Source organism: Cydia strobilella, chromosome Z (genome assembly GCF_947568885.1).
Source record: "Cydia strobilella chromosome Z, ilCydStro3.1, whole genome shotgun sequence".
Lineage (NCBI taxonomy): Eukaryota > Metazoa > Arthropoda > Insecta > Lepidoptera > Tortricidae > Cydia > Cydia strobilella.
Window position 1 is genome coordinate 7,115,282 of NC_086068.1, and position 13,257 is coordinate 7,128,538.

General features: G+C 37.8%; 1 protein-coding gene across 1 annotated transcript in view; it reads left to right on the top strand.

Annotated features, from left to right (window-relative positions):
* The window catches only part of LOC134754464 (uncharacterized), a 129,591-nt gene extending 119,190 nt beyond the window's left edge, over positions 1–10,401 (top strand). The window contains exons 10-21 of the mRNA XM_063690798.1: positions 73–447; positions 949–1,239; positions 1,328–1,849; positions 2,189–2,397; positions 2,596–2,718; positions 2,804–3,061; positions 3,536–3,753; positions 4,271–4,463; positions 5,758–5,897; positions 6,330–6,445; positions 8,601–8,650; positions 9,096–10,401. Of these exons, the coding sequence (XP_063546868.1) occupies positions 73–447; positions 949–1,239; positions 1,328–1,849; positions 2,189–2,397; positions 2,596–2,718; positions 2,804–3,061; positions 3,536–3,753; positions 4,271–4,463; positions 5,758–5,897; positions 6,330–6,445; positions 8,601–8,626 (2,471 nt within the window). The 3' untranslated portion in view covers positions 8,627–8,650; positions 9,096–10,401. The remainder of the gene's footprint in view (positions 1–72; positions 448–948; positions 1,240–1,327; positions 1,850–2,188; positions 2,398–2,595; positions 2,719–2,803; positions 3,062–3,535; positions 3,754–4,270; positions 4,464–5,757; positions 5,898–6,329; positions 6,446–8,600; positions 8,651–9,095) is intronic.
* The last annotated feature ends 2,856 nt before the right edge of the window (positions 10,402–13,257 follow it).

The following is a 13,257-nucleotide window of genomic DNA, read 5'->3' on the forward strand; positions in this document are numbered from 1 at the left end:
TATGCAAATATTTATACTCACATTACTTATCGTTTTACGTGAGCTTACATCCTCCCATTTTACTAACAACAGCCAAACAAGCTACCAACGCCGAACCCGAGCCAAGCATAAGAGAGCCCAAACCAGTGAACAACATACGACCGCCCTTCCTACCCTCTATACTCGACAACAAGGAGAATAAAGAACTGACTACAGCTTTAAAAAGAAGACGAGACCGCTTCGCGAGGCAAGCCCATCACATAACACAGCAACGAGAAATGCTAAACAACTCAAATGGCTTCAGCGGTCTCAACGGGAATCTCACGAACGGCAGTTACGCTTATGGGGACTACTCCAACGGAAATTATTGCAATGGAAACGGAAAACCCTACAGCAACGGCATCAACGGGCACCAAGAAGAAGAAGACAAGCCCCATATAAATAATCTGTGCGATATACTCAAAAACGGTTTGTTCATTTGCTAACCCTACATCTGAAGGTACATCCTTCACAACAACCAATTATGCATAGATTCTGATTAACGTTCCTCATGTACTCGTATAATATCTAACAACGTGACAATGGTTGTTGTGAAAGTAGTCCCTCGATTTTCATGCGCTTTTCGCGTGTTGTCATGCAGTTTGCTTTAACTTGAGTGTTACATGCTTTTTCTAATTTTTATGAAATATAGGTTAGTCATACTATATTGGTTACCACTAGGCTCGGATTAAAGAAAATGGATGTCATACTTTCTTACATACAGTTGTTAGGTAAAAAAAGGACTGGCTAATAAACTGGGGCTATTTAAATCAATCTTTTTTATCAAACTAAGCTAAACCGTTTTATTGTGTATTCGATTAATAAAATGACTGTAAAAAAGGCAGAAAAAATATTAACATTAAAGAGCCAATATCTTTATATTTTATTCCATTGCCCTTAATTCCTCTTACCACTGAGCTTTCGTTTTAGGAAACCAAAGATATACAGCTGGACTGAAACAAAGAATACAAAACGGCACCCTAGGCCACAGCGTCACGCCCGCAGACGCACTCACAGTCATCCGTCAGAAGATGGAGTTACCCGTGGACACCATGGACGACCGAGGAGTGTTACTGAACAGGGAGCACAGTATCAAAGACCTGGCTCAGCGCCTGACAAGCCCTGTTAGCCCAACCACTGAGGAGAAACCTTTGAGAGTGTCAGACATGGCCGGAATAGTGTCTAAAGCCAAAGAAGAGTTAGCTAAGTCCCAATCAAAAGGTAAGTTCCGATAAAAAAGCTTTGTACCAAAAATATCTGTAGGCTAAAATAATAATACCTATATATATAATTTGTAATTTAATTACAGAGGTGATAAAGACTCCAACAATAGAAAAAACTCCAAAGCTCCACGAAATTAAAATATCAGAGAACGATCTCCATTGGGAAGAATTGAAAAAAGGATGTCTTAACAGGGAGTTCCATCTCTGTGATCTGGACTTCTCGGATTTACGTCAGGACACTGACGACGAAATGTCGTCGCCGGCTACCAACGCGGCCGGTATCCCACCGCCGCCCCCTCCAGGGATGTTCCCTCTAGTTGGTGTCCCCCCTCCACCTCCTGGTTCATTTCCACCTTTCGCGAAGAGCGTTCCTGCACCACCACCAAAGCATTCACTTTCCGAGATCTCAAACGATTCAGATAGTTCAACTATCAAGAAGAACAAGAAGACTGTCAAGCTGTTCTGGCGAGAGATCCAGGAGTGTCCGCCGCCGACGGTCAGGACGAAGATCGGAGGGTTCATTTGGGACGATCTGCCTGATGTGAAACTGGACACGGCAATGTTGGAGCATCTTTTTGAATCCAGGACAAATGACTTGATAATTAAGGTTCGTTTTAGCTGTTCTTTAGCTTTGATTTTTTTTAGATCAAGTTCTGGATAATTTATATTCAAGGACGTTAAATATTAAACATGAACTCTAAACGTATTTTAAATCTCGCCTATTTTTGCCTTATTTATTTATTTATGTTTACTTTTTTCATATCGCTGACACCAAAACGGCTTCGTATCTACAGGAGGTGAGTGTTTTTTTTTACTATTATTACCTATGGTGCCATAGGCACTGAGGCACCCAAAACTGAAAGCCAGCGGTGCATCTCATATCTTTTGTATCTTCATGAATAACTCGTTAATATTATCAAAAACTCCATTCGAAATTATTATTTTCCAGAAGCTAATGGAACCAAAGAGGAACCTCATACTAGATGCAAAGCGATCCAACGCTATAAACATAGCAATGAAGAAGTTGCCCACGCCTCAGACAATCAAGGCGGCCATCATGAAAATGGATGCCACCGTGATCGGCAGGGAGGGCATTGAGAAACTGCTGACGATGCTTCCGACTGAAGAGGAAAAGGTCAAAATACAAGAAGCACAGGTTAGTCTATTAAACATAAGTCCCTATATTGTAATATGAAATTAATGGGTCTTGGTAGCCTAAAAAATCATAACTAAAACTCGCCACTCGATTTGGCAGGTCCTTAATCTTTTCCCTATTTTATTAGGACCACACATACGACTGATGATTTTTTCTCTTCGTTTTGCATTATTTTGTAACTATTTACCTACATTCCAGTACGCCAATCCAGACCTACCACTGGGCAGTGCAGAGCAGTTTCTTTTGACCTTGGCTTCTATCAATGAGCTGTCATCCAGGCTCAAGCTTTGGGTCTTCAAACTAGACTTTGATAACTTAGAGGTGAGTTAAATGATATTCGTACCACTGTTTATTGACAGTATCAGTAGCGGGCATAAATTCAATTGTATTTTTTTTATTTTTACAGAAAGAAGTAGCAGAACCTCTAATGGACTTAAAGCAGGGCATAGAGCTGCTAAAGATCAACAAGACGTTTAAGGTCATCCTCTCTACCCTGCGGTCAGTGGGGTCATTCCTTAACGGCAGTCAGGTCCGAGGGTTCCGGTTGGAGTACCTGTCAAAGGTCATGGAAGTGAAGGATACGGTGCACAAACATCCATTACTGTACCATATATGTGAGATGATCATTGAAAAGTTTCCGGATAGCACAGATTTTTTCAGTGAGGCAAGTGGCGACATATTATCATTCCTCGTACTGTACCTTGGAAGTCTTGCATCAATTTACCCTCTTGAGCAAAGAAACAGAATCACTTTAAATGTTTGGCTTATCCGCTTTGTTCTAATTTTCATGTCATAACATAATACTGAAAAAAAATTTGTATCAAATGAAGATGATACACCTATTGAAAACACTACAATTTCATATGGCATGAAAATTTGAAGTTATTGAGCGTGAGGTGGATTCATTTATTTGCTCCCGAGTGGGTACTAAAATAGTATGATAAAAGGGCGTCAAATATGTTTAGTTATAAAAATCGTTTCCTTGTCAATAAATGCTTCCGAAAGCACTTAAATAAGTTATATATATACCTACCATAATTATTGTTAATTTTGGTAGTTGGTAGTATTACTCTTGCCTACGTTTTACAATGCCTACGAGAAAGAAATTCCATGATAAGTAATACTCGTGGTTTTTCAGGTGGGCCCAGTAATCCGAGCTTCCAAAGTGGACTTCGATATCTTAGCCGCCAACCTATCCAGGCTGGAGTCCGACTGCAAGGCCTCCTGGGACCACATGAAGCGAGTGGCCAAACACGACAGCTCGCAGATCTTCAAGACTAAAATCAACGAGTTCCTCACAGATGCTGCGGAGAGGATCATACTCCTTACTGTCATTAAGAAGAGGGTTATGAGCAGGTAAGGAGAAAAAATATGCAAGCCCGTAGAGAGTTATACCGTGGAACCAGTTGGTAAATGATGCACAAAGAGGTGTGCTCGACTAATATACTTAATCTTTATGTACATAACAGAATGTTTATCCTTTGTCTGTCATATACTTAATTTCAAAGAATGTGACGATTTCAACGAGCGCCTACTCAGCTCAGCGAGGAAATGGAGCAGCGTGCGAGAAAAAATCCAGCAAAAATAATAAATATACAAGCACCAATGGAAGTGCATATATCCTCGCTCCCATCTCTTGAATGTTTATTCTTACAGTTGTCCAATTACGTGGACGGGCTCTCCATATTTTCCATGATACAAGGTCAATACAGGTTTGAAGATAACGTTTGTAAAATGCTAAGCGATTTCTATACTTAGTTAAGGTTTCTGCGCTTCGCGATTGCTATTGTTATTTTCCTTTTATTCCTTTATTACTACATATGTTTTTGCGTAAAGACGCAGTCTTTTGCACACAAAAGCTCTGTTGTTCCAGGTACACCAAGTTCCTTCTGTTCCTGGGAGTCCCGGCAGCGGACATCTCCAAGACCAAGCCCTCAGACTTCCTGAAGGTCATCGCAGAGTTCGCCCTGGAGTACAGGACCTCGCGGGAGCGCGTACTGCAGCAATTGGAGAAGAAAGCTAACCACAGAGAGCGGAACAAAACTAGGGGCAAGATGATAATTGATGTAAGTAGGTACAATCGAGGTCATTGACGGTCAACCACCTTAAAGGAAAAAATCGTTTAAATGTCTTGCAGACGGTCAGGCGATATCATATTATATTAGTGATGACCAATAGCATGGCACTTAAAAATGTGGGTGTTGAAAACAAAAGGTTAGCTCAGGTAAAGTTTATTGCAGATCATTTGTCTTGTGACGGCCGACATTTGCAAACTAAGATAGGAATCCAAAATGCATCCTAATTGGTTGTCTTTATGGGGAGGCGAAGCTTAGCCTAACCAACAGCAACTAATAAACTGTCCTTACTAATTATTGTTTCTCATTACCTGTTTTTACCCTTTCCATTATTAAGATAAAGAATCCTAAATGCATCGTAATTGGTTATCTCTGTAGAAGGCGGAGTTTAGCTCGCTCGTAAGGCTCGAGGTAAAAAAAATCTCAAGTGGTTCACCGTCAATGTCCCCGATTGTACCTTGATAGATGAGATAGGATGCACAAAGTGGAACCATTTATCCAACACCTAAGGTACTAAATCAGCTAGGTAAATGGCGCTTAACTGTTGTACATTTTGCGGTAATTAAAATATCAAGCTTAAGCGTTGTCAAATTTGGTACCGTAAAACGTAACATGTACCTATGTTGTGTTGAGCCACCAAAACCAGGCCAGGCCTTGGATAAAATACTCCAAGCTTCTTGTTACCTATTTATCTTCGATAAAAGCTAGTCAAATTCTAAATAATGGCATCGTCTTCTTCTTCCTCGCGTTGTTCCGGCATTTTGCAACGGCTCATGGGAGCCTGGGGTCCGCTTGGCAACTTATCCCAATAATATTTATCAGTTCGGTTTTTACTCACTCAATATTATTTTTAGTCGCTTTTGGCGACATGTTTTGGATTATTTGGGACGTAAAACCGCCGTGGACACTCGTACCTGAGGATGGATTCCCAAAGAATCCGAAACATGTCGCTAAAAGCGACTAAAAATAATAGTGAGTAAAAACCGTAAAAATATTTTGAAATATGTCTCACGATAGTTTAAGTGCGATTAATCTCAAGAATTTGCGTAGGCACCAGTTTTTACGAAACCGACTGCCATCTGACCTAACCCAGAGGGTAAACTAGGCCTTATTCGGATTAGTCCGGTTTCCTCAGGATGTTTTCCTTCACCGATAACGTCATAAGTTCCGAAAACTCAGGGTTTGAACCCGCGACCTTCGGATTGAAAGTCGCACGCTCTTACCGCTAGGCCATCAGCAATGGCATATGCCTCCGATTATAATGCCAAGTTATTTGTTTTATTAGGTGGCAAACTATTCCGCTAAGAACGGTGACCACACGGCCGACAACGCCCTAAAGGAACTCCTGAAGACCGACCCAGACACGGACAGTCTCACCGACGGCCGTCGCAAGATTCAGGTCAATTCTAGAAGGAGCCTCGTCAAGTAAGTGCCTATGGTCGTGGGTAATTGTTTACCATTTCCCAGCTGACCCTACGTTCGTATGTTCTAACCTGTAATGATAAAATCTACCTTGCTTTTTATGTAACCAACGCCCAATAATAATGGTTGTATTCTTTGCATTATAGTAGATACCTGCCTACATTTTCATCAATCGTGCGAAATGGGTTCACCCATTACTAAAGGCGATGCAAAAAAGGCGATTCACGAAGCAAAAATTTAAACTTTCGTGATTTAAAAATTGTCGTACAGACCTACTGTTTGCCAGAAAATAGATCCATTTCCCTCTTCCATTTTGATCCTAATTATTATCAAGATGATTGACAGTTCTCTTGTTATTTTTTTATATTTTAATTCTTTTGCCTTCATATTAAGTTTCTGCTTAGCGCAAATTAATTTAGTTCTTTGGTTTTCCAGTGGAGACCTGTCTGCCGACGACGAGATCATAGAGAGCCTCGTGCGCTCCGCGACGACGAAGCGCAGGCCCGTGACTCGCGAGAGGCGGAAGAACCGGCTTTCCGACAAGAAAAGCTGTAAGCGTTTATTTTATCCACCACTTCATTATTGCACTAACTTCTCATAGGATTGGGTTTAAGATAACATGTGCTCAGGCCGATTTGTGGTATTTTCGATCCGTTTAATCACGGAATGCCCCCGGGAGTGAATAATATGGCGAGAACCTGGAATTCCCGGATCCGGAACTGATTTTGTATAGAAAATCTGATACACCGACATTGTACCGAGAGCACACCTTTTTCTATCAAACGGACTTGTTTTTATTGACTTTACAAGTTACAAATACCTACTGTGATAAGGTAAAAAACAACTATTTTATAATGTCGCTATATAGTTTTAAATAATGACACGAAAATGACACAAATTATGCTGGACCTTCCTCGCCGTAACACTGTCCTGCTAAATCTTAGTTTAAATTATATAGGTAAGTATCTATAGGTCATTATTTTGTCAACCACAACAGTATATTGAAGCAGTCGAGGTGCTCAAAAATATCTAAACACGCACTAACGCCTTGATAATAGAGAAGTGTTCTATGTTTGTGAGCCTTATATCTGATGGCGACTGATGATGATGAGATGATGGCCATGATCTCATGACATGGCACGCCTTCTTCTGAACCACACGCGTAGACTTTGTATGACATGCTATGCAGCCTTTGCGAAATGTAAAATTTCAAAAATCTATTCAACCACTTATCTAGGGCGGTTGGTAAAGAAGTTCCGCAGTGATTTTCTTTCTAGTAGAAGATAGCTGAATTGTGGGGTCAAAACTAATTTATAAGTATATTATATCTTCATTTAACGTAATACATATCAGCTTCATGCAGCCAAGCCTTCAACCAGTCCGTAATAACTTCTTACCAATCGCCTCAGTTAAACGGTAGACGTATATATAGTAGCACTATTTTAAATATAGGTAGAATTAGCCAGCATTGCGATTGTGCAAGATGTTCAGTGTCGACATTTATATCCAGACACAAACAAATGTGTTGCCATCTTCATTTTACGATGAACATACCACGCTGGTGTAGACAAAGATGGGGGGTTAAATAGTTATTTGTTTTACAAAGGGGCGAAGTTGTTGTTTAACCGCTCGTGCTATTACTGATACTCGAGCAAGCTAAAGATTCCAAAATTGAACCACGAACGAGCGTAGTGAGTGATTCGATAAATGGAATCTTGAGCGTTGCGAGGGTTTCAAAGCATGAGGGTCAAACAAAATTTGCCTCCGAGTGGAACACAACATTTTTCACCACACCAACCCGAAGCAAATATTAACTAAAACTAGGTAACTACTAAAACTAGGTATCAAACCAAATCAAATGAACGTCATAAAATATTATATTATCATTCAAAATCATCATTTAAAAATGAATAATACCAGCTAACATAAGGATACAACTCAAAATTTGCATCTGATTACTTTGACTCATGTCGATAAAATGCAACTTATCAGTATATCAGTTTTTGAACAATCAAGAGAGCCTTTACCAGTTGGTGTGGTTAAATAGTTATTTACGATACAAGTGCGGAAAAGAGGAAATTCGAAACGAGTGGCGATAAATTAAAACACGACCGCAAGGAGTGTTTTAAATCGACACGAGTTGCGAATTACCTATTCGCACGTGTATCGTACAACGTTTTACAGTACATATGGCCCTTTAAACTTTCGACATATACACGAAAAGTGGTCTTTTACGCACTAGAATAGAATAGAATAGAAAGGTGTTTATTTCTCTAGTTTATATGTTACATTATGTCCATCAGGTCGGTGGTGTGTTCGGCCTGTGGGTGTGTCAGCTACTTACAATCTACCTATGTGTGTCTAAAAGATCTGTATAGGTGTCATGTTGTTTGTGCTGTGTGCTTGTTAGTGTGTGCGTACAGAATAAATTTATATATATTTTTTTTTTTAAGTTGTTTCACACTAGTGCGAGAAAGTAGCACCAAATGTACTGTAAAACTTGTTATTGCCTTATTCATCTACAATAAACAATTTAATTCGTTTCATTGTGCAGTAAAAAAATTGTCATACTTAGAATATTTAACATGGCCAATGTTCTCGTATGCTACATTCTGAAATGCCTTAATAGCAGGGTGACATTCATTTTGGGACTTGCCTGAACAGGTGCCTAATATATATTTTTTAATAATATATTTTTGTCCTCAGTGAACAGAACGTTGGACGGGCATTAGGATAACCAGAGAAATTCTGTAAAGGTAATTTTTTTGTTATGGTGAACATATATAAACATTACGGCCAAGTTAAAACTACCATATCGTATGGTAATTTTGCGGGTGAAGAGGCGCTATTTTTTTTTAAGTCTACATTTTTTATTAATCGACTATTCGTGTGGACACGGACTTGGCCTATTTTTTTGTTTGTAACAACATAATATTTTCTGTATAAAAAATCTGCGTTTTAATTTTATTTTAAGAAATTTGGCTATGTAGATGAGTAGTAGTAGGTTCTGAAAACAATTAATTATTACAAATAATGTTATGTTCAAACTGTAATAACATTTGAAATAAAACTATGAAAACGGATTATATCGCGTATATTGAATTTATAATACATCCCGACGTTTCGAACTCTTTACAGCGTTCGTGGTCAACGGGTGACTGTAATAACATTTGTTAATTAATTGTTATGTTTTATTTGCAGGTTGCCGGCTTAAACTCAAGATAGTCGAATGGGGTTAATGGTGATAAATTAATTTATTCAACTAGGGACCTAGAATCTCATTTACACTCAATCGTTTATATGTATAAGCATTTCTTTTGCCTTTATATTATTTAACTTCCGAAGTCTGTGTTTGTTTTGAGACTCTTCGTGACATTGATGTCAAATGATTGAAATCGGTACGTATTTAGGGTACCTACAGTAAAAAAGTATTTAATTTGAGTCTTGTGCATAATTATCTTAATAAAAAGAAATCGATAAAACGCAATTTAAATAGGAAAGCTGCTGGTACGAAGAAAGAGTGCGAAATATAAAACATCACAAATTTGAAGGGCCTTCGTAAGGCAAATTAGTGAGATTAGTTTGATTAGGATTTTTTCAATATACTCAAAATCGAAATCATTTAATAGGTAGGTATTTACTACCGCTTTTTAAAATCTTGTGTTGTAACAACAATTCCTGACATTTGTTTATTTTCCGTATTTATTGGATATTTTTAATTTTCCCTACGAGGAAAGGCAGCGATATCTATATAAATTGAAAATATTTCGCTTAATGTGTTAGTCGTATATTGTTATTTAAATTTAGGTATACATATTTCTTTACCTAATTTAGGTACGACACCTGTTTCCGTTCATCTGTATTTATTTTCTGGTTGTACCTAATTATTATATGATAACACTATTATAATATTAAAAATCAAAGAGTTGTGTAAGTAAATAATGTTACATGCATGTAGGTAGGGTATAGGTATACTAAATTTAATTGCAGTATTTTTTGTAATCATTTCTAAACCCCAGTACAATATTATTAATCTTTCTTGTGTAAATAAATATGTGTACATATGCAATTTTGAATTAAATTTAGTTTAATCTTTTTGTACTTTTGAAACAGTTAATATCTAGCGATAAAATTACTTCTGGTGTACTAAAAGTCTACTCTTATCAATCTGACGCTTTTAAGAGATTAGATATAAGGCGGCGTCAGATAGTCAGACTTTTAAATACCTAAATGCCGTTCTTTGTTTTGTAATAGTAATCGAAATATATATGCTACCATTTGTGAACTTAATTGGAATGAATTCGGTACCAAGTAGTTTTAAAACCCTGGGTGTCCGTACGGTCAAGTACACTCAGATATCAGATGTGATACGAGAAAATTAAGTTTGCATTTGTACCAACTGCATGTGCCTTGATTTGTCCAATATTACTATGTATTGAACTGCAGTCAGCAGATTACTAGATAATTTTTTGTTCTGAACTTAAAATAAGTAAATATTACGTGGTAATAGTCTTTAATTTCCCCCATTCCTTCCTATTAGTGGGTAAGTAAAGATATTAAGATATCTGATGGCGACTTTACGATAAAAGTAGGTAGGTACAGTCGCCATCAGATATATCGGAGCGGCCAAGGTGCTCACAAATATCTGAGCACTCCTCTATTGTCGTTAGAGTGCTTGTTCAGATATTGGGAATACCTTGGCCGCTCCGATATATCTGATGGCGACTGTACAAAAGTGTCACGGAGGTCTCCCGGCGCCATCTTGGAGGGAATGCATAGTCAATTTTTAGGGTTCCGTACCCAAAGGGTAAAAACGGGACCCTATTATTAAGACTCCTCTGTTCGTCTGTCTGTCACCAGGCTGTATCTCATGTCATGAACCGTGTTGAAACAGAACAGTTGAAATTTTCACAGATGATGTATTTCTGCTGCCGCTATAACAACAAATACTAAAACGGGCCAAGTGCGAGTCGGACTCGCGCACGACGCTCTTACGTTGTATGGGAGCCCCACTTAAATATTAATTTTATTGTGCAGTAAAACCCACCTTGTCACACTTGGTCACATTTGACAAACCCGTCCCCCCCCCCCCCTAAACGTGTGATGTAATTAATGGATGACCCCTTATAGTAGCAACAGAAATAAGTACATCATCTGTGAACATTTCAACTGTCTAGCTATGACGGTGCATGAGATACAGCCTGGTGACAGACGGACGGACAGCGGTCTTAGTAATAGGGTCCCGTTTTTACCCTTTGGATACGGAACCCTAAAAATGGGTCATGTTAGGGGTTTAGATGGGAGCACAGTCAACTTTGGGCTTTCGGAAACACTGTTATAAGGTTTAATTGAAAACAATATCATGTTCATTTACATTAAGTAGGTCATTTATTGGACGGATAATAAAAAAAAAATATTCTAATAAATGCATTATAAAAATTGTCATACAAAACACTACGAATATACACATTTGAGAAGTGGTAGGTAATTATAAAAAATAAAGGCAGTGTAAACGACTAAACTAAATAAGTATAACATCAGAATGTTATGTCAGAACATAGACAAGATTTTACTTTTCAATTTTCATACGATATAACGCCGTTCTAAAATAAAAAAAGAAACGAACGCGTTAAGCATGACAATTTGACAATATTTGTCCTTTCATTGGATTTCTTAATAAATGAAAAAAATATAATAAGAGAAGATCGCGTAGTTGAGGGGTTAAAGCAACAGTGTTCTTTGAGCGCCAAACGTTAATGAAAAAAACGTACTTCAGACGACTTGCGCTAAAACACCACAAGTATTATTTTTTAAATACTAGGAACCAGCAGAATTTTCAAAACCTTTTATTTAGTTTTAGTTTTCTGTTTGTAATGAAAGTTCAATATGGTCTACTTCCCGGTTTTCGATTGAGTAGTTCCCGATAGTGTCGGTAGGAACTTTCGAGTCTTTAGAGTCTAATTTTGAGGAACAACTCGGTTTTACAAGACTGCGTCCCGAGTAGAGTCGTTGTTGAGCCTTTTTGTCTTAACTCAAAAGGACTGGCCTCCGAAGACTCCGTTGACCATTTTGTAGGTTTTATCTAAATTAACAGTAAAGAAAATAGGCGTCATGTGTGATTTGTATACATAACTCGTGAATTTTATGTGAAGAAAAGTCGTTTTGAAATAAAATAAAAGATACAGTTCTCTGAAAGAAAGAAAAACAGAAAGAAAGTATCTACAATAAGACTCTTGAAAAGAACAAGAGAGTGTAAAAAACTATGGCGAATCAAGAACGGCACAACTATAGTAGTCCTAAAACAGAGGACTCAAACTACTCGAATCTTATCCAACACTATTTCCTGACGCTTATACACTTCGTAGCATCTAAGCACGTTTTTATTTACATAATTAAAAGGACTGGCTGCCAAAGGGTCATATCGATAACTAATACGAGTGAAAGTAGTAGAGCGAGACCCATATACCTATATCGGTCTGTCGCATTGCCCAACATTCGCATAGCGTTAATGTAAGATAATCCAATGAAAACGTTACCTGCCGGCAAATTACAAAATCAAAATATAAAATTCATAATCATCTTAAAATAAAATATAAAAAATATCATTATAGGTACATCTAAACTTAATCTATCAGATCTCAAGGACGGAGTACGTACAGTCAGCAACAGATATTCAAACGACAGTTCAAGCAATTCGCACTCGATTGAAGGCTGAGCGACACAGAGAGAAAAGGGAGTGTAAAAACTCATAGTCTGTCTAAGATCTCTTTGCACCAACTTGAACATAACAATTAACAAAGGGTGGGAAATTATATGCGTTATATATTCATAGAAATTTGAGATAGAAATTTCAAATGCCATGCAGTTATCTTGGTCCAACTCTAATGTCAGACTTCTTTCTCCCATTCTTGTTTCCTTTTTCCTAATGGCCGACCTTCAAGGTTTAAGGTTACTTAATGGTTTTATTTTTCGTCGCTAAGTTTTACATCTGTGGTCATGTGAATATCCGTTGTCTGTAGTTTTTCAGGCACAGAATGGCATATTTTAATTAGGTTAAATACAAAAACTTCAGTCCATTACGACTCCCTAGATGATAAGTCAAAGGGTCCATGTAAAAACAGCAAATTATCAAAATCCCTTCTCATGAATTCTCATCAAGCTACCATAAATTTTCTAACTCAGGTAAAAAAAAATTCAATAGCTCAGTACCTATTCATGCCTAAGCTATACATAACTAAATAAATGATTCTATATAAAGCCATTTAACATTTTTAAGATACTTACAGTTAAACTTTGAGAAAATATTGTTACACGAATATTCTAGTTTCATGATTTCTACTTGCCATTGAGTACAAACACTCTA